Genomic DNA, 21,025 nt, shown 5'->3' with positions numbered 1-21,025 from the left:
ACTGTTTTGTGAAAAGCCCTTCAAAATAAAAGAAAAAAGAAAAAAGAAGAAAAGAACCTGCAATGATAATTTATCAACTTGATCTGCTGAGTTCCTCCAATAACATATAAATACAGCTTTTTAATGATTTAGACTGATGAAGTAAAAATTCAACCCCTAAAAAAATCAGACTGGAAAAGTCCGGCTCCATGCTCACATCAAGCATAATCAAACCAAATTCAACTACTTTGTAAGCACGGTTTATTGGCACACATAATGGTAAAGCATACATACCAGACATCAGATATGACACTGAACACCTCTGCTATATAATGTACAAATGGTGTCTAATAATACTAGGCGCAAACATATTTAGAAACGTGTTAGCTTCCTTACAAATGCACAAATAAATACCCATAAGATCCAATTGTATAAAGACATCCATCATTGTCTTCTTGCCCATTTTTAAACAAAAATCCAACAAAAGAGATCAGGGATATACTGTAGTATCAATTCAATTAATGATTAAAGAACAAGTGTGAACACAAACACAGGGATCTCAAAGTGTTTCTGTCGGGTGGATGGGATTTGATCTTGTCTTTAAAATGTTACTGTTGCTGTTTTTGTGGGGGGGCGGTTCCTACAATATGTCACAGAGTACACAACAAATATCATCATGTGACTGTGTGGCTGTTATTAACATTGTGGCTTTGGTTCTCCACTAGCTAGAGAGGACATTAAGAGTTTGGTTCTGACAGAGGCAAACAGGCATCCATCCAAACCACCCAACAGAAATCTGAACCTCCTGTACAAAACAAAACAGCTGCCATGTCCAAACTGCTTTCAGTGGCTGATTTACAGTGGACAAAATAGATTCCACCTCTATTTACAGAGCTACAAACCTTGTAACAGTGTTCCCAAACTGATGAACCCAAAAGGAAAATCCAACAGATGAGTTTTATAAAGCACATAGATCAAACAAAAAAATAAAATTCCTATAAAATCATGCAGGAAAAGGCTTTAGTATCAGTTTGGGAGTAGGTCGTTAAAGGGAACGAAGTCCAATTTTCCAGGAAGAAAAAAAGAAAAGAAATCAACAATAACGCATCAACGCGTGTCGGAAAAGTTCACATACTGATCTGCAAAATTACAATGTGATTGCAAAAGGATTCTGAGAGAAGCGAAATACCAATAGACTACAAACACAATCAAACTGGTTTGCATGAAATCACAATCTGTGACGACCGCGGTAATGTGGAAAAACAATCGTAGGACACGAGTTTCCCTTGTTTCAAAGGAGTCCATAGTGGTAGAGAACTTTTATTTCCCCTTAATTGGAAATGGAAATAAACAGCAACAGCAGAAACAAACCAACAGCCGACTGAATTTCCAATAAAAATGCAATTGCCTCAAACAATATTTCATTTGTCTCCAATGTGGTTAGATGCTTCCAATGGCTCTGGTGGCTGTTAAAAAACACTTTGCCTTCTTGAGCTTGCTTATTTTTTTGAAGACATTTTGTTCGTTGTTTTTACTCTTCTTCTTTTCTCCCCACTGTCTACCATCAGCAGGATGACTTGTGACCTGAAGGTCAACCAATCACATCTGTGGTATTCCACTAGATGAGAGGTCTGTAGCTGAGGGTCCAAAGAGGAGAATTTGATCCACAATTTTCCACTGCATTCTTGGAAAAAAAAGAAAAAGAAAAAAAAAGAAATCCCACACCTTGTTATTTTTACATTATAGTTGCATACGACCTGTATGCATTTCTTGTCTGTGGATATTGCTGTGCAATGCTGCCAGTTCTCAGTGTTCTCCTAGATGTTACAGTGATTCAGAAAAGAAGAAAATATCCGGGACGGACGTACAGTATTTTGGCTGGACATGCCGGTGGTGACTTTGCAGACGGGGGGGTTCTGATTCAGTACAATGTTATGAGGCATAGAAGTACTGCCCTCAGGGGAAGGGGGGAGGTTAAAAAGTCCAGTCCATGTGAAGTCAAGGATCTGTTGGGCTTTTTTTTCCCTCTTCTTTTGTTTTACTGCGAGGGTTGTGGCGCCGTGCTCTCGGGCTTGCTATCCTGGGCGGCGGGGGCTTTGCTGCTCCAAGGGGCGTTGTTGCCCAGAGCTGGGGAACTATTAAAGTCGTCTTCGTCATCCAGGCCGTTGGTGGCATCGTACTGTGTGTTCTCCAGACGGGTGATCAAACGCTCATCCTCGTCCCCAAACTCGCCGCCCATCAGGGTCGGCTCGCCTACCACCATCACGTCCTTAAGAAAGAGAGAGAAGAAGAGAGGAAGGTATATGATATTTTTTATTCTGAAAACAGAAAAACACATAATTTGTCTTTTTTTCCTCCTGGCTTTTCCAAAGGTAACAACATATTTAAACTGTCCCGTCAGCTGGGTCACTTTATCAGTCACTTTTTAATTGCGTGCTTCCTTTCACGCCCTGAATATTCACATTACCATACAATGGGTTCACTGCTGTATATAAGCAGGGGTGCATTTTGGCTAGACCACTGTAAAATTTGTAGCTTATCCAATGGGAGTTTGAACAGGTTTATCACAGAGATAAGAGATACATGCATACAAATATAAAGCAAGCCCTAAATACACTTATAGTACATGCAAATATTATTGCAAAAAGCCACAAAATTCACTGCATCATCCTTCCGTCAACTGTTTTATTTTTTTTTATTATTGCTGTGTGTAATTTTTGTCCTCTTTTTGTTCTTCTTCTTTTTTCTTTTTATTAACTAACTCATCCATTTGTTAATTTCACTCATTTTCATTCTTTAAAGCAGTCTCTAACTAGTTTTGAAGTCTGGCTTACAAATATAATTAACTTTTACACAGGGAGCCGTGGAATGTTTTTGGTTTTGTGCAGGGCCGGCTGTATTTAGCCTTGGGGTGATTCAGAATTAATATGCTAAAGTGAGTGAGAAATCACCAGAGAAGAAATTAATGCATATCTGTTTCATCTAATTCTCAGACCAAAGCACCATCTGAATATCAAATGAACGCAGATCCAACCGAAAAGACCTTATAATAACATTTTCATTACTTCAAATAAATGATTATGTATGTTGTCTGTTTCCCATAATTAGAATTTAATCAATGACATTTTAAAACAGAGGGTTAAAAAAAGCAAGAGGTCATAAAAATAAATATTTAGTTGTACTCTAGACCAGACTTTATCATAATTTTTGTTTGAAGAAGGTATGCCCGGTTGCTCTATGATGGTAGAGGTACAGTGTGTGTTTTTCTGCTTCAATTATCATCCCTTTCTTCCGATCTAAAGACAGTACATGTGTGCTCTTCAGTGGGGGTTTTTGGACAGACGCTGGCATATTAAGTGATCTAATTTCTCTAAGCACCCCATGCAAAGGAAACATTCCCATCCAGATAGGAGATTCCTCCAGTGCCTAAGCATCTGTACCCATCCCAATCAATGCTCATCATGTAAGACATATTTCACAGAGATGGCCCTCCCACGGGGGGTCAAGGAATTAAAGGAGAAAGATTTATCTATTATCCACTGATATCGGTGACTGTTGTGATGTGAAGGAATCCTGATGGAGGGGGATGCCCCATGTGTGAGCTTGCATTTTGTCACGTTGCTAAGTTCATCCTCACTTTGACTAAACATAATCACTGGAGTGGAATCTGTGAATCACTGTGAATACTGATCAGTAGGTTCTGAATCAATCACAGGTTTATTTATTTGTGCATCTTTCTAAGTCTTTGTGTCTCGCTTTGGCTGCCTAAGCATCCCCCGACTGGCGAGCCCCAACAACATCCATCGTAACCTGGGAAAAAGCTGTTCAGTTAAATGGAGCACATGCTTCACTGGCCATGTGTGTCAACGTTGCCCTGCTTAAGAGATCTCGCTCTCCTCAGCCATCTCCTCTGCAGCACACATACAAAGGACAAACAGTACACTGGCACACAAACCTAGATAAGCTTACGTGGCGATCGTGGCTTAAGAGTTGGGAGTTCGCCTTGTAATCGGAAGGTTGCCGGTTCGAGCCCCGGCTTGGACAGTCTTGGTCGTTGTGTCCTTGGGCAAGACACTTCACCCGTTGCCTACTGGTGGTGGTCAGAGGGCCCGGTGGCGCCAGTGTCCGGCAGCCTCGCCTCTGTCAGTGCGCCCCAGGGTGGCTGTGGCTACAATGTAGCTTGCCATCACCAGTGTGTGAATGTGTGTGTGAATGGGTGGGTGACTGGATATGTAAAGCGCTTTGGGGTCCTTAGGGACTAGTAAAGCGCTATATAAATACAGGCCATTTACCATTTACCATTTACTGTACAATCGCACACCTGAACATAAACACAGTCAGTCGGATGCAGATTAGTCCTGTAGGTGAAGTACACAACACACACACAAGCCTCTGGCTACAGACCCGAATCACACAGAGCAGAGAGCACCCATATAGAAAAGATATATATAAAGTTTGTATCTGTCTTGTGTGAAACTTGTGTGAAAACAGATATAAGATCCCTTGAAAAATTATATAATGAAACTTGTATGTTTTGGATACTTACTAAAACAATGTATGAAAGTAATGCGAAAGTGGCCACTTTCATGAGTAAATCATGTAAGCCTTATATGATTTACTCATGAAAGTGGCCACTTTCATGAGTAATCACATATAAGTTTTTACTATTTCTTTTCTGTATGGGCAAACACACGATCACACGCAGCAATCATTGATGTAAACATACAAATAAAACTAGACAACTTAGCACACCCTACAACTACCCACGTAAAACACACGCAATCTTTGATGGGAAGCACCAATGAGGAGAGGCAGTTTATTTATCCAAGCCATCCCCAAAACCCCCCCAGCGACCACTTCTACACCCCACTATGCCTTAATCAGGCTAATTAATTTAGGTGAGCTTTTCAACTAAATGACAATATCCACACTGATTTGTCAATTTGCATAGCTAATTAAGTCATTAGCTAAAAACGTGCTGATTGCCAACAAGCCTTGCATTCACCATCTGTTCCTGTGAGGAGGCCTGTCAACCTACCTCTGGCCAATTTTGGGCACCCCCCCTCAAAAAAAAGAAAAAAAATCCCTCGGGTGATAACAGCTGGTGGCTAGTCTGAGACTGGGGAGCACTAATTGTGAGCTAATTAATAGTGTCTACTTGTCTACTCATCTCGTTAAGAGTTAGCTTTCGCAGTAGCTAAGCGGTGAGGTTTTGAATAGGCCGACTCAGGGATGAACGCCTCCCTGCTCCCTTCATTCACTGAGCAGTGTCATTACCATATTTTTACAGAGATTAGCTGTGTGGAGCGTAGAGAACATATTTTCTCCACAGGCCTCCGAAACAACAAGTGTGATTTAGATGGGATAGTGATGCCAACAACAGGATAAGAAGACACAACTGTCCCTTAAAGCAACAAAGATAAGAACACAGCATGAAGTAAGACAATAATGTTACCAGATCCCTGTTCCTTCTCTATTTAAATATAACGTACGTTTCATGACTATATTTATTTTCCCTGATGCTACATTAAAAAAGGGGGAAAAAGACGAAAGCCTTTAATTCCCTCTAAAGCATTGAGATCATTTACTGTTATTAAAAACATGCATGACATAAATAAGTCACAAATGTATTGTTATGTTAAAAAAAAACCTTAAGTTTTAGCTTTATTATTATTATTATTTTCAGTGGTGGATAAATACACATTGGGTAGGTGCGTGAATATAAGAAGTATTTATTATAATTAAATAGGGCTGACCCAAGCTTTGGATTCATAGATACTTTTGAATGTTCACTGTAGATTTTCTCATGTGTACAATTCTGCCGTCAGACAAATGGATTTATTAAACAACATACTCAAATTCCAAATTATCAGTAAAGATGTGTATAAAACACTCATCAGAGTTACTTCTGTTATGTCTCACGTCTATGGCACTTCAAATTCCTTTCTCATTGCAGAACTTTGAATGTTATGCTCAAATTCTCTTCAGTTACAGCTCTGTTGTAAATGGTAAATGGTAAATGGCCTGCATTTGTATAGCGCTTTTCTAGTCCCTAAGGACCCCAAAGCGCTTCACACTACATTCAGTCATTCACCCATTCACACACACATTCACACACTGGCGATGGCAAGCTACATTGTAGCCACAGCTGCCCTGGGGCGCACTGACAGAGGCGAGGCTGCCGGACACTGGCGCCACCGGGCCCTCTGACCACCACCAGTAGGCAAACACGGGGTTAGTATCTTGCCCAAGGATATTTGGCATGCAGCCAGGATGCAGCCTGGGATCGAACCACCGACCTTCTGATTAGTGGCTGACCTGCTCTGTTGTTTATATACATTGGACAGACTTTGCATTAAGGCTTTACTCTACGATATGTCTTCTATAATATGCTCCCTATGTGACAATCTTACAATGAGAACTAACTGGGGATTGCTGTTTGAGATGCCTGCTGGGCAAAGAAGGAACATGTGCGCAAAACTTAATTTAAACCACTAGAGGTCAGTGTTGCTCATTCCATGAACACACCACCCCAACACGCCACCACCTTCCTTCCCCCACACCTCCTCTTCTCCAGCCACTGGTAACCCCCCTTCCCCTTGTGAGGGTCCACTCCTTATTGTTATTGGGCTCACGTAGGCTTGTGTTCAGCCACAAACGAACAACTTCTCAGACAAAGACAGCAGGCGCACAACATATGTAACCAGCATGTTACCAGCCACGCTGCCAGTCTTTAAGAGGCGTGTGAATGCACGACATGAGTGGTACGGATGGTGTATGCGTGTGTGCGCGTCTGTGTGTGTTTATGTGTGTACGTGTGGGTGGGAAGGAGGTGGTGGGGGCAGTAGTGATGGAGTAGAGAGTGTGCATGAGAGGGAGGATGGGGTTGGGGGGGTGGAGGGTGTATACAGATATCGGTAATAATGAGAGCTGGCACAGAGCCACGCTGCCTTCTAGAGAGAAAACAATTTGCGTGTGCTTTGTGTATATGTGTGTGAGTTGTACATTATGTATGTGCGAGATGGAGGGAAGGAGGTAAAAGAGGAGAGCGAGGGCAACAAAACTAAAAAGACGGCTAACCACAGGACAGAATATAGAGGGCCAATACAGCGTGAGCGTGTGTAGAGGTGACCCAGAGTTTGTTCCTTATACAAGAGTAAAATTAGAATAACAAGAAAAACAAGAAAAGCAGCATTAAAAAAAAAACACAACAACCCTGCATAAACTGAGAGGCAGCCAGTCGATCCGGGATTGAAATCATTCAACCTAATGGGATGTAAAGTTTCTACAAGTTCTATAATGTCCCTTTATTCAACCCTGTATCCTAGAAATGACTTGCATTTACTTCAAATAGTTTTTAATTAGTGAATTTGCCATTGTGCAAAGAATGTTTATGGAGGACCTTTCATTTGCTTTTTTTCCCTTTACAATATGCAACCGTGGAATAATACATGTCTCTACTTGTAGTTTGAAAGGACCCTTGAACTTTTTTGTGGTTATATTTTGCCGACTTAAAGGTCTTGGTAAAAGTCAGAAAAAGATTACGATCTTTGTCAAATACTGAAAAAGCCAAAAGAAACACCACGTTTACTGCATGTTTACTTTATTAAAATTACACTGAAACGATTTTATTTCTGAAGTGTTTTTGTTGCTTAAACTTAACCACAGACACTCTCCAGTGTCCTGCACTTTATACACCACTTTGTGTGTAGTGCTTACATGCATGAGTTTCCTACACTGCAAAAAAACATCCCTAAGAAGCATAATAAAGATTTTTATGGTTTCTTTCGAAGCAAGCAGCAGTATATAAACATCTTTTCTGGGAGATCTGGTTGTTGTTCCGCACATGCTGTATAGAAAAGCATTAGAACCTCAAATTTCCCATTAAGTAGTATTAGTCCTACGTACAAGACAGCCACACATTAATGGTAACCGGCGACACTTTAATGTCAATAAATTCCTTTTATGTTTGGAATTGGCGCATTCTCAACGGCACTGAAATGTGTGTTGAAAAACAGTGCACCAGTGTGGCTACAGAACAGTAAATTGGATGCTGTAGTGTAAATATAATACAGTGTGTGCATAATAAGCAGTGTATGGAATGACAGTGCAGCCTTTGCAGACTCTCACAATGGCATTGAATCCTCGAGGGGAGTGCCAAGCATGTGGTGTGATACTCAGCTGTTTAAGAGGCTATTTAACCTCTAACTGTGTCAAGTGGCCTTTTATGGAAACCTGTAGCTAAATCAGGCATTCATACACAATTGTAATTAGTTTCACACTGAGTAAAGGTGTTCAAAGTTGATCTGAAAGCTGTTTTCTTTTTAAGTTTTGGACATAAGTTTTATATCTGTAGTGTAAAAACGATTAAATGTATATGTAATGTAATGTGTTAATAACACATATTTGAATATGCAGCATGTTTGTTATTGGTTACATTGTTTCTTTTCATTTTAGATGCTTCTTGTTTTAATTGTGTTAATTTAATTTACATTGGCTTATCAATATTTCTGATATTTTCCATTTACTGGTGCTTAAAGTTTATTGTTTAACAAAAAGGTGAAAAAGTTAGTAAGTCAAGAGTATGTATTAAAAAATAACTGTTCTAAAGCAGCTACAGTATAGTTCTATAGTATATGGATGTTGGCATCAGCTTCAGTAATCCCACATCTGCTGGACTTCAGGGATTTAAACAAGAAACCTCATTCAAAGGAGAGCAATCAGTATCCTTAAGTTTTTTCTTGGTTCTTGTTTGTTTATGTCTTCGTTACATTTATGTGAAAGCAAGTACAGCTAGCCACCAGTCCTCTGGACAGCTGTGAGTTCAGGTTCTTGCTCAAGGGCATTTCAAGCGTGGTGGCTGAGAGAGGGCAAAGTGTCACCTACCCCACCCACATTTTCCCATTTGGTCCTGATATTCAAGCCTTTTTTTTCCCTTTTTAAACCTCCAGGCTTCAGCCACTTGGTTAAGCAACAGGGTCAGCTGGGTCTTTTCGAACATGCGTATTCTGACAAGAATAAAGTTTACTCTGAGATACTGAATACTCAAGAAAAATTAAGTATGCAGCTACAAAACATGATACAACCCACGGCAAAAAAAAAAAAGCAGCAGAAGAGTTTCATTCACCTTTTTTACTTGTTTTTCATAAACCTGCTCTTGTACTGTATTTTATGTATTTTCTCTTTATCTTTTGGGGCCACATGTTTTCATTCACGTCCCACAGGGTTTCTTTGTCTCAGAACCGAGACTTTAGTTCCTTTGTTACCCTCATTTGCGCAAATAATCTAAGCTTAATAGCTGCACTAGCATTCAGAATTTCCTGTTTGTTACCCTCTAAACTTGCATGTGAAGACTTCGCAACAAAAAAAAAAAAAAAAGAGGAGGGAAAGTGGAGCTGATGCTTACAGGTACCTGACTGGAGAGGCTGAAGTTGGTGGCCGGGCTGCGTTTCTTGCTTGCAGTGGTGCCCACACTGCTATTGGCGCTGCTGGCTGAGTTCTTCCGTTTCCTCCTCTTCGTGGTTGTCTGTCGGGCAGGCTCAGCTTTGGCGCGACCAGCAAAGAGAAACAGAGGCCATGCCAAGAACATAATGCATACAGACGGAGACAAGGTGTAGGGGTGTGCGCAGTATGCAGTGTGCATGTATATATGTGTGTGGGGTCAAACAGTAGACGCTTTGACTGTCAGAGTTACATGCAGATACAGAAAAAACATGGACAGAAATGTTTAAAAGGCCAGAGTACATGCACGCATGCAGAAAGAACACATGCAAAAACGGGCTATGCAAATTCTACAGAACCCATGCTTTGTTTTCTTCTGAGGTGAAACCACACGAGTGTTAACATCTTCCAAGACATGCACTAGTAAGAAAGAACCCCTTTTTTATTTGCATAAATGCTCAACAATGGACCCTGATGCTCATCGTAATGTAAATTTGTTAATGATTTCGGCACAGCACCGACTGTGGTGTTCCTCAATCGCACGAACCAGATTAAAACTGCTCTAGTGAGGCAGAAAGCCCATCTGTGTTTGTCTCACTAAATATGCTTTTATGTATGCATTCTTGCACATTCGTCTGAATTGCTGAGCACGAGTGTGTATAGTTTTAATCACTCTGTTTTAGAATGGTTTAACATGCATCATCTAACCTGTATCTTTTTTTTTAAATTCAGTACAGGTATGAGGACTATTTTATTGACATGCAGTTGAGCATCCATGAAAAACTTGCACACAAAATATATTTCAGTGCATCCCGGTGAGCACCAGGGTGCTGTTTTCTTTTAAGGCTGCAGACAATAGACAATGTAAGAGAGAAGATACCTTTTTTGTGATTTGTGGGAAATATTTCCGTTTTGAAGTTCTGTGGGTGTCCAGCTGAAACCGGAGCCAAAATCAGTTTTATTTTACTCAGAAAGTTGGATCATTTCTTAAACAATTTAAGACAAAAGAAGACCAGACCAGAGATGACGACACAGAAAAGGGAGAGAAATAACTGAACATTCAATGCCACACAGATGCTATTGAACCACTGTGCACCACTGTGCAAACTAAATGAAATATATTATTCTACTAATGAGCCATACACGAGTCCTGAAAGTGCAATTAAATTATTAAACCATTATTATTAAAAAAGATATAAAGCACTGGCACAGGTTAAATAGAGATCTTAGTGTTTCTAGTATTAACAAAATAATTTATGTAGTGCATAATTTATGAATACAAGATTTTGCAAATCCTGCCAACATTTGTTAGAAAACATTATTCCTTTTAATCTCAAGAGAGAGAAGAAAACACTGCTATGATCTTCAAACAGATGTCTGAAAATGAAATACATTTTTTGAGGTTCTTACTAATCACACCAAGGGAGATGCTTTCATATTCAGTTATAACAACCAGCGACTCATGATACAAACAAAACTGAAACTATAAATCAGAGGCAAAACAAGAGGAATTTTTATCAGTCTTTCTTCTCTTTTGATTCCTGACTTTGACAGACGTGTGTGCAAAAAAACAGAAAGAAAGGAAAAGCGGGCCCATTGTCAGAGACAATCATTTCTGTTATCCGACTGGTTTCCTCCGATGCTGAACCAGTGACGCACTAAAATCGCTTCCATTTCCACCAAAAGGATTTATCAGAGCATAAATGCGCCCGTGGCTTCCTTCCTGGCTAAATCCCAACCAGTTTCCAAGCTGGAGAAGAATTGCAGGAAAAGGAGAATAACACGCAACCAATAAGGAAAACCCCAATTCCAGCTAAACTGCAAAGATCAGGCAACTGTGATGTCAAAATAAAGACAGATGGTGAAACGGACTCAGAGCCCTGACCTCAAGGAAGAATCAGACTTAATTTTTACACGGCGGTTCAGAGCCAGCACTCCCACATAAACGCTACCAAGCCAAATAACACAATAAACATATATAAATAACTCTATTTGGTATATGATGAATCTTTAGCAGCTACGGGGGATTTCATATTAAGCTGTATTTTTATACCATGAGCACAATTAACTATCAATACAGGAGTCTGTTTTTTTCCCTAAGACTTTATATTCATAAAATGCCTTCTGTTTTTTTTCCCTCTCTGTTTTCTTTTTTCTTTTCTTTGAAGAACGTCGTCGACGCTGGGGAGCCGCTGGCCAGGGAGCTGGATCTACTAGTTTGATTACACCCAGCACTCTTAATTAAAGTTACACAGGTCTGAGTCAAAGGCTTTTTGACTGGTGTTGGTTTTTAAAGACATCTCGTCACGCCTCGCTAAGCATTGCTGTAATTTGCAGCCACTCCGATGTATCCAAACCCCCCCCTTCCCAAAAAAACCTCGGCTTACTCCTTCTCTCCAGCTTAAGAACCACACAGCCAATTTAAGCCTGGTACTTTTCAGAAACCACCCTGCAAACATCAATCATAGAAAGCTAAGAGGCTCGTTAAGATTGGCAAGGCTGAGATTCAAGAGGCAACCCTGAATTCTGATTAATTTCATATACCTGACAGGCAAAACATATTTATGGGATTAAGACATATAATGGCAAATTTGGGAACATAAATGATGCAATGAAAACACATTCTGAGTGAAAATTTTCAGATTCCCACACAGAGAGTGACGGGCTGGAATTAAAAGCTGTTAAAAGGAAGAATCTTAAAAGCTCAGTAGAGGAAACAATTAGATCTTGGGCTTGGATCTGAACATTTAAGAAGATGTTGTCATTATCCAATCTAGTTAATGCCACTTGGAACATCAAATGTTCACTTTCAATTAATTATTATTACATGAACTGCACAGTAAAACAGCTTTAACTGAAAACACATTCTTCTAAATCTGTGTATAAGGTAATGGGTAGTTACCTGGTGGGGCTACCATTCTCTGCCATTTTTGGAATAGGCATGTCTTGAGACAGTCCCGGGGGCTGAGGTTGTAGGTCTTGTGCCTTGACATGAGCTCCTGCATGGGCTCCAGGATGACACACAACTGCAAACACAATAGCACAAGCCACACACTTCGTTAGAGGAGACAGACACTGTCATCTTAATGCCGCTGCTGTTCTTATTAAGGTAAAAAGAACAAACAAACATAAAAATTATGAGTTTGTTGTCTAATTAATCATGCACATACAGATTGGGAGTTATTCATTAGGCAGTAAATCTAGGTTTTATGGATACTATTAATATAGTACCTTTAGAAAACAGGTTACTATTAGAAAGTGTTTCACAGAGAAACAGAATGATGTGCAGGGTAAGGCTTTTAAATATAAGCAGTCTTTGTTGAGCTGTTTATAATTCATAGAAAATTCAAATTCATGCACACAAACTTGGACATGTGTGTGTCTGAGTGTTTCTGCTTTAGACACAGCCAACTCAGACTGGCCTCATCGTTCCCACACTGTCCTCCAACAATATTCTGCTCTTAAGGAGACTTTAAGTACAGTATTCATCTAGGGGAAAACTGTAAATCTCTGGTGATATCTTGTAGGAGGAATCAGGGGTCGTCTTGTCATTTTAAATACATCAGGATAAGCTTATCCAGATAACATCTGGATAGCATTACAAGTTGGTCAGCCCAACTTGTTCAGCAGCAGTAACCATCCAGATGCTTGTTGGTGTAGCTGGAGGACAGCCATTGGCCAGTTGCAGGCCTGCCTGCATTAAACCAATCACAGGAAAATACTAGGATCAAACTCCAGTCAGCTAGCCTGGTTCATATCCTCTAACTGAATAAAACGGTTCTGTTTTTCTGACTCACTTTTGTCTGTCTAGGAAAAATTGAGCATTAAACGTTCTGCAACATCCATCCATCTATTTTTGTAAACTGCTTATCAAACTTGGGGTCACAGGGAGGCTGAAAGGCAGGTAAACCCTGGTAAGGTCACCAGTTAATCACAGGGCTAACAAAGAGAGATAGAGAGCCATTCAAGCTCACGTTCACACTGACGGCCAAATTAAAATTATCAGTTAATCTAACAAACTAGTCAAAATGTTAAAACTGGTTAATTTCTACATGGAATATTTTTGTTCTTTACTTCTCAGGACTAGCTGACTCTGGAGGTTGCACATGCAGGTGCTATGTGGAATAGATCCCCTCTGGTGGTGTTGCAATTTGCAGCCACGGAGTGCACTGCTTATAAGAACTTGAAATTGTCTTAAGTGAAATAGATGTTCTCCTGACACAGGCTACAATTAGATTCTGACCTTATATTACATTCTGGTCTGAAAAATCTACCCCGCAGAACAACTTGAGGCTGATTCAAAAACACAATACTTAATTGCCATCTTTAACACGTTCACATAAGCACTTTCCGATCAAGGCCTGCATCAACACAGTGGCACAATTTGCTTTTGAAAACTGATAAATGAAAAGAATTTTTGTCCCTCCTAGGGAAAAAGGGTTTTGTTTGAGTTAGGGCATCACAAAGTTTGACTACAATAACTACAATAACTTTTTGGTTAAAGTTAGAGAACAATGATGAACGTTGTTAACAAAAAACAGAGTAAGCAGGAAATAGAAAATACATTAAAAGTGAGCGACATGGCAATAAAAGTTTTATAAATGAAAAAAATAACCTGTTTTCTATGCCAGTTGTGTTGTTGGTGGAATACAGAAGAAGAAAAAAAATCACAATTACAGTGCTTTGGTAATTGGGTAGAGCAATTTGGAGACAAAGCTAGAGAGGTGAGGCTGAGGTGGAGTGGACATGTGTACAGGAGAGATAGTGGCTATATTTGGAAAAGGATGTTGAAGACAGAGATATCATGTAGAAAAGAGAGAAGGCTGGTAAATATAGTGAAATGCAGAAGGTGGTGTGACCGACAAGGATGCTAGGGATAGGATGAGATGGAGACAGATCATGAAAGAAGGGAAAAAAGAATTAAGTATTGAAGTATTTTGGTTAATATTATAATCTTGATCGCTCACATTATTCTCGACAAACGTGTGTTTACTGGACATTGAAAAATGGGTGTTTTTACATGGTACTTTCATAAACTTAACTTTAAATGTAAGAGATAAATGAAAAAAAGAGGTGGATGTGGGGGTGTACACAAGGTTTTCACTGGGATTTAGGAGCAGACAAGGGGGTGTTTTTGAGCTTAAAACCTGTCTTGTAAGCTGGCCTGCAGACCTTCACTTTGGAGACAGACCGGGGCTAGACAAAAGCAGAATACTTAATAAACAAGTAACATAATATTTACTCATATGCTTTGATATCAACGTGTTTCATGCCTTACTTCCACGTATGGTTTGACTTGTACACATGACTTATTACACATTCATATTTTCAGACACGTGTTTTTAAAATGCAGGGAATTCCGTTCTGAGCATAATGAAGTCCTTGCCAAAGAGACACGATGTGCAGAGCTGTCAGCACAGCAGTCACAAGTAGAGCTGAAGTAACAACCAACCAAAAGTAGACGCCAGAGAGAGACGCCAAATGAACTTTTTCAAGATATTTCTTGTTGATCAAAAGCTCATGTTGGCTTGAGCTAAACTAAACAGTGAAACAGCTTGGACTTTCAGGGAGAGTTGAAAAGTGCCCCAGGGTATGCTCAATCTAAAACAAAAAAAAACCAAAGCAAAATGAGAGCATCATAGGAAAATATTTTATCTCTTGTTTTATCTAATTTATTTTGTTTTCAATATCACAATCAAACATCCAAATTATATATTAGAGCCAATTAATTGCTCGGTTATAACTGATGCTGTAGAGAATGAATTCACACTGGCTACCACGCAGGTAGCTAGTGTATCCACTTCTTACTTTAACAGAGATGTACATAAAATGTATCCATTTTCTTGTAGTATGAATTGTCATTTTTTCAGCCACAATGATCAGTTGGCACTCTGAACTCTTTTAATGAAACTACACAGCTAAAGTTAAAACATAAAAGCATAACTTTCATGGATTCAAGCTTTTAAAACTTATTTTGTGTAAAGTTACCAAACTTTAAAGCATTTTTAAATCAAATTTTACTGTTGATCCTACAAGTGTTTTTTATGTCCTGAAGACCGATGAAGTGCCCATCTCCCAATTTATTTAGATAGCAACTTTAAAGTAATTGCCCACATAACTGCTTAGAGGTGTTAGCAAGATGGCTACGGAGTGGCGAAAACTGCCTCTAGGACTCTACTGCTGGAGTTATATACCATAAAATTGCTTCTACAGGTTCTAATTCCTATCAATGTTCATAGCTAGATGGTTTTATCTATATAACACAATCATATGCTGCCACTGGACATTTACTGAAACAACTGCTGCTAGCTTTTGTTCCAAGATGCATTTAGGAAGACTGAAGTAACACATTTCACAACATGCTAGAATCATACAACAAATAATGTCTTCAGTCTGGTGTCAGTCATTTGGGCCACTGCAGCTTCATAACTATAGTGCTGCCAACCGGAAAACGAATAGTTGTTTCTACTGTATCCCAATAAGATTGTGATACAAGGTGAAAACTGCTGCAGTCAAAGTAGGCGTGGCCTAGTAGGTTGCTCAAGGGCACTCTAACAGTCATTACTGAGAGAAAGGAGACTGTTAATCATTCACTGCATGCTCAAATGATCTCATGTGACCTTCAGCATCACACCATTCCTGCTATTCTGATGTCAATTCTAATCAACATGCTCATCCCATCTTCAGATGTACTGTACAGCAACACAGAATAAAAAAAGAAGAAGAAAAACTAAGAAAAGTTTAAAGTTTGAAGGAGATTTTTATCACGGGCTGTATGTGTTATCTACACTGCTCCTTTGATTACAATAGCTTTGGAGGCTTTTATTCAAGTCGACAGCAATACCAGGAATCATGTTTTACCATGATGGATATTCAAACCACTGACCAGACAGGGGCTTTAAACTTAGTCATTCTAACAACCATAGACTCAGCTGCTAACGCCAAATTATCCTACATAAACATAACCACGTCTGTTGCTTTTCCCTCTGTTAGGACGGCAGTGTTTTGATGCCATGCCGCTCGAGGTAAAGTGAACATCCCTGTAGCAGACTAATCCCATGTTCTCCTCTGATAGTTCCCTTCTGACACAGTAATATCCCTCCCCAGCTCAGCCAACAAGCCCTGGCTCTCAGCCTGAAAACAAGGGCTATTTTCAGGCTGAATAGTAGGAAGTCGGCAGCTCCAATACATGGAAAGGCTTAAATACTCCAAATGAAAAAAAAAGAAAGTGTGTGTGTGTGCCTCTGTGAGTAAGAGAAAGGCCGGTTGTAACCCCTAAGCCAGGAAACTGTCAGTCTCTTTAGAAGGACTGATAAACACTGGGAAAGGTCTTTTCCAGACACACATTATTGCTAGTTTAATGTGAGGAAAGGGTGTATTTTACCTTGACACCTTCAGATAACAGTAAGGGGAAAATATCATTTGCAAAGTGAAAAATAGTGACTACACAGCAGTGATTCCCAACCTGAATATCAGGACTGCTACAAGAGGTCAGACAATGAATCTAAAGGGATCGTAAGACGGTTAATTGGGTGTTGGAAAGAAAGGAAATCAGTTGGCAGTTGTTCTTGTGAAAAATAAGAAATGAAACTGTCTAATAAAAGCAACCTAAAAATCACATTTATCAGCTGAAATGGGATCATAAATCTATGCACCTATAGAAAACAGACAGATTCACCGCTACAGGATAAATGAGTCTTCAGCCTTCCTGACGCCCCTTTAAACCGAAAATTTCTCGCAAATATTACTATTTAACACATGAAATAATGTGCAGCTTGTTTTCATTATTACTGAAATTCAATTAAACCTCAAAACAACGCTAAATCATTTGTTGTGTTTCACATTTTCTGTTCCATTTGAAATAAAACCACACTGTATTCTGAAATACATCTGAGGTTCGGAGGGCTGACACAGTTCGAGTCAAGCTGCGACTGTTTAGACACAAACAGCTTAACCTCTTCCATGAAATGCATGGTGTCAGCAAACAGAAAGCAAGACACAATCGTTGTTTCATTTGCCAAGCACTGACCAAATGAATCAACAAAACAGAGAAAGACCAGAAACTAAAGCTTTAGCAACTAATTACAGATACTTGATTTTTTTTTTCTTTTTCAGCCACATAGCAGCTACTTTCTGTATCGACGATCATTGTTATAGAAAAACAAAAACAGTCACCCTGCTCCCTCTCACCCCCTCTGTGTGTCTTTCTTCACTCAGTTATTATAAGCAGCGGAGGTGCCGTTCCCTGATTCGCGCGCCATTTCACAATTATGAGTCTCAACAGGGAGCGTTCATTAACGTTATGCTAATTTTCTGTATCCAATTAATTCTTCCCTCTCCCCGTCTCTCTCCCGCTCGCTCTTGTTCTCCCATTTGGAAATCGTAGCTGTCAGTCAACTGTGGTGTCGAAAAACACAAACAGAGCGTTGTGAAATAATCACTAATGTATTCAGTCGGCTTATACTTCCCATTTCCGTAAATTATATTGCTGCGGTCAGGTACAAAAACACGTATATGCAGACAGTAAAGAATAAATAAGTACTTCTTTTTGTTTTGATGCCATGCACTTTTGAAATTATACGCTTAAGTTTCACTGTGTTCAGCACATAAATAACAGCAGCAGCTAGTAAAAAAAAGAGAAAATAGGTACATTTGCACTAACAGTATAACTGAGGAGTGGAAACAATGTCTAGAAATGATGTTCAAGTCAAACTTATATATTCAAACAGTCAATATATCTGCAAATAGAAAAGATTAATCGTAGCCCGTATAATGTAATAGTGCCAAAAGATCACATTAACGATGACAAAACATGAATATATAAGTTTATTCAGTCTAAGCATACAAGATACTTAGAAATTATGAGAAACATGAATTACTGTGTTTAAATATGGACAAGAATTGCTCCTCAGTGCGCATCAAGTGTGACAAGATGAGAAGAAAAACAAAAAGCAGAATGACAGTCATAGACATTGTCAGACAGACACACATTCATACACACACACACACACACACACACACACACACACACACACACACACACACACACACACAGTACTTACCCTGAGGTAGTTGAGGGTGAAGTTGGTCAAGCCCATGCGAGTGATGTTTTTGGACAGTTGTTCCAGCACCTGAGGGTCTTGTGCCTAAAGTTAGCAACAGAGAAATGAAAAGTAAAAACGAGTTATATAAAGTATAGTTTTACTTTATATCTATACACACACACACACACACACACATACACACACACACACACACACACACTTAATTTTTATGTTTGTAATCCACAAAACGAATTATCTACAACCAATTAGGCTAATTGGCATTCACTGGTTATGCACAATCGACACCCTCCAGTCATAAATGCACCTACTTAACACTGTTACTACAGTTGTGCCCTGAACCTGAATAGAAGCTTTTTTTGGATTTCATTTCACACTCTTGTCAATTTGTGAGCTAATTAATCAGTATTACTTTGTCATTTCATTAAAATTTAGACACCGTTCCGTTTTATTCTATCTTGAGTGGGTTTGATGATGTTCCTCGACGTATGTATAACGGCCCGGCCTGGAGAGAACATTTACAAAAATAATGAGAACTGTCTGAAAGCTATAGCCAAAATCTGCAGATGCAATCCATAATTTATACTTTTATGAACTGCGTATATGTACAGAGTGATCAAGATGTCAATACGTGCACAAAAGATTAAGGACTGACCCCATACAAATCATTAGAAAAACTGAAATACAGCTATAATGTTACAGTATGAGTAGGAGGGAAGAAAAGATCTTAAATGAGAAGAAAGTTAAAAACAAAAAGCCAAACAGCAATTATATGAGGGCGTCTAAAAACACACGATTATTCGCTAAGCTTGTTTGCCACACCACGAGTGAGCATTCAAATCATAAAAAGCTGAAGGTATCGACAGAGCAAAATATAGCCCAGCCTGAGCAGAAGCAGTGAGCATAGTTGCATTTGGAGCCTCATGAAAAATGCATAATTCTATCTCCAGTCACATCTCTGTGTGGAGCAAGTCAAGAGGGAAGCGAGGGAGTCCTTTTGTACCATCAGCAGACCAACATGAGTGACAGGGGGACTGAACTAGTGCACATTATTGGCAGCCAGCGGATTGCCATCTGAATTACTTCACTCATCAAGCAGAATTAGGCTGAGTGTACTGTATACAAGTTTGTCTTGGCATCTCTTGTGCAGAGATGTTTCAACAATTTGTGTAGTAGTTAAATGCTGGCACATATGGTGCAGGGATGACAGAGGCACTCAGTTCAAGAGGCCACACAAACAACAGAGTACAAATTCGGAGCCACATACTCAGAATTTAAAATGCGTGGCAGTGGTCCAAATATAAAAGTTTAAACAATGAAGAAAATGTCAGTGGGTATGTGCAGCAAACTTAAAGTGAGAGGACACAGGACGCTGCTCAGCAGTGGGGAAACCTAATCTACTGAAGCACTTAAAATGCTAAAATACTCCTTGTAGATTAAGACAAATGATGACCTCATAAAATATCACACGACCAGGCCGTGCTTGCTGTGCTTAAATCTATCTTTGATGCAACTTCCATAATTATTATGATGCTTCACTGTACTATAAGTTTTGTTATTTTGCCTTTTAAAAAACTGTTTGCGTTCTTCCTATCGTGTATATGTCCCAGGTTTATGTTATTTAAAGGCATATCTAGGAAAGGCCATTGCAAATAAACTTTTAGACTCTCTAAATAACACAACAATAAATAACAAACAGTAAAAAAGACAAAGTGTGCACACATTGAAGCAAAATCTTTTAGGTAACAGCCTAAATTTGTTAAAAATAAAAGGAAAAAGAAGAAAAAGAAAATCATAATATGTATTCAAAGACGGGAAACTCTTCACAGTATTTGGATCCAATTTAAGACAGGTATGTGTGCCTGAAGAAAATACGACTGATTGAGACGTTGCCTTTGTAGGAATGCTTTAAGAATTAAAATTATTAAATAGGAGCCAAATGGTGTGCAAATGTTTTTTTTCCCCTTTTGAAACCAGGGATTGAGTAAAGGGGGGGACCTGGGGTGACAGTGTCCCACTATTTAATCTTAAATAATATTACATGCAGTGAAAGCCTATTAGTTACCAGCAGTATGGACTCCCTCCATGCACATCACAGTGGGTTAGTCCACTGCTTGACATGTTCTAACTCCATTGCTTTGCAAACCCTCAACAAAGGATATTTACTTCTACTAAAATTACAATTCTTTACTTTTGTAACCAAAAATATATTTAAATAGTTCATTCTTTTTGCTTGGTTTTTATTTCTAGTAAAAATGTCAAATGTACAAAAAACCTCCCAGAAACACCCCTGCTTGTAATGCCACAGTGTAATTGTGTATTCTGACTATGTATAGTCTTACTTAAGATCCAAATACTTTTTCTACCATGCTCTCTCCAGTTGCAGAAGATATTAGGACTGTCTCTATTAATTTTACTCAAACAATGCACTGTATCAAAACACACAGTGCATATAGTATATGTCTCCTTATGCACTATAGATTCTGCAATAGCCATTTCATGGGAGTTACTGTGCATTTATGAGTTGTCCCCACAATATTTGC

The 21,025-nt window shown here is 39.2% G+C and overlaps 1 protein-coding gene across 4 annotated transcripts in view; it reads right to left on the bottom strand.

The window, feature by feature from the left end:
* Window positions 1-223: 223 nt before the first annotated feature.
* The window catches only part of ldb2a (LIM domain binding 2a), a 112,682-nt gene continuing 91,880 nt past the window's right edge, over window positions 224-21,025 (bottom strand). The window contains exons 5-9 of one of the 4 annotated variants that reach the window (XM_082506160.1): window positions 18,483-18,566; window positions 12,323-12,446; window positions 10,301-10,354; window positions 9,386-9,522; window positions 224-2,248 (exon numbers count right to left, since the gene is read on the bottom strand). In XM_082506160.1, the coding sequence (XP_082362286.1) occupies window positions 2,018-2,248; window positions 9,386-9,522; window positions 10,301-10,354; window positions 12,323-12,446; window positions 18,483-18,566 (630 nt within the window). In that variant the 3' untranslated portion in view covers window positions 224-2,017. Of the gene's footprint in view, window positions 2,249-9,385; window positions 9,536-10,300; window positions 10,355-12,322; window positions 12,447-18,482; window positions 18,567-21,025 lie in introns of all 4 variants that reach the window. The other 3 variants (XM_082506161.1, XM_082506158.1, XM_082506159.1) reach the window with 3 other exon arrangements.

This window comes from Aulonocara stuartgranti, assembly GCF_965226115.1.
Source record: "Aulonocara stuartgranti genome assembly, chromosome: 2".
Lineage (NCBI taxonomy): Eukaryota > Metazoa > Chordata > Actinopteri > Cichliformes > Cichlidae > Aulonocara > Aulonocara stuartgranti.
The sequence above is the reverse complement of the archived record's forward strand: the minus strand, read 5'-3'. Positions and strand labels throughout refer to the sequence as shown.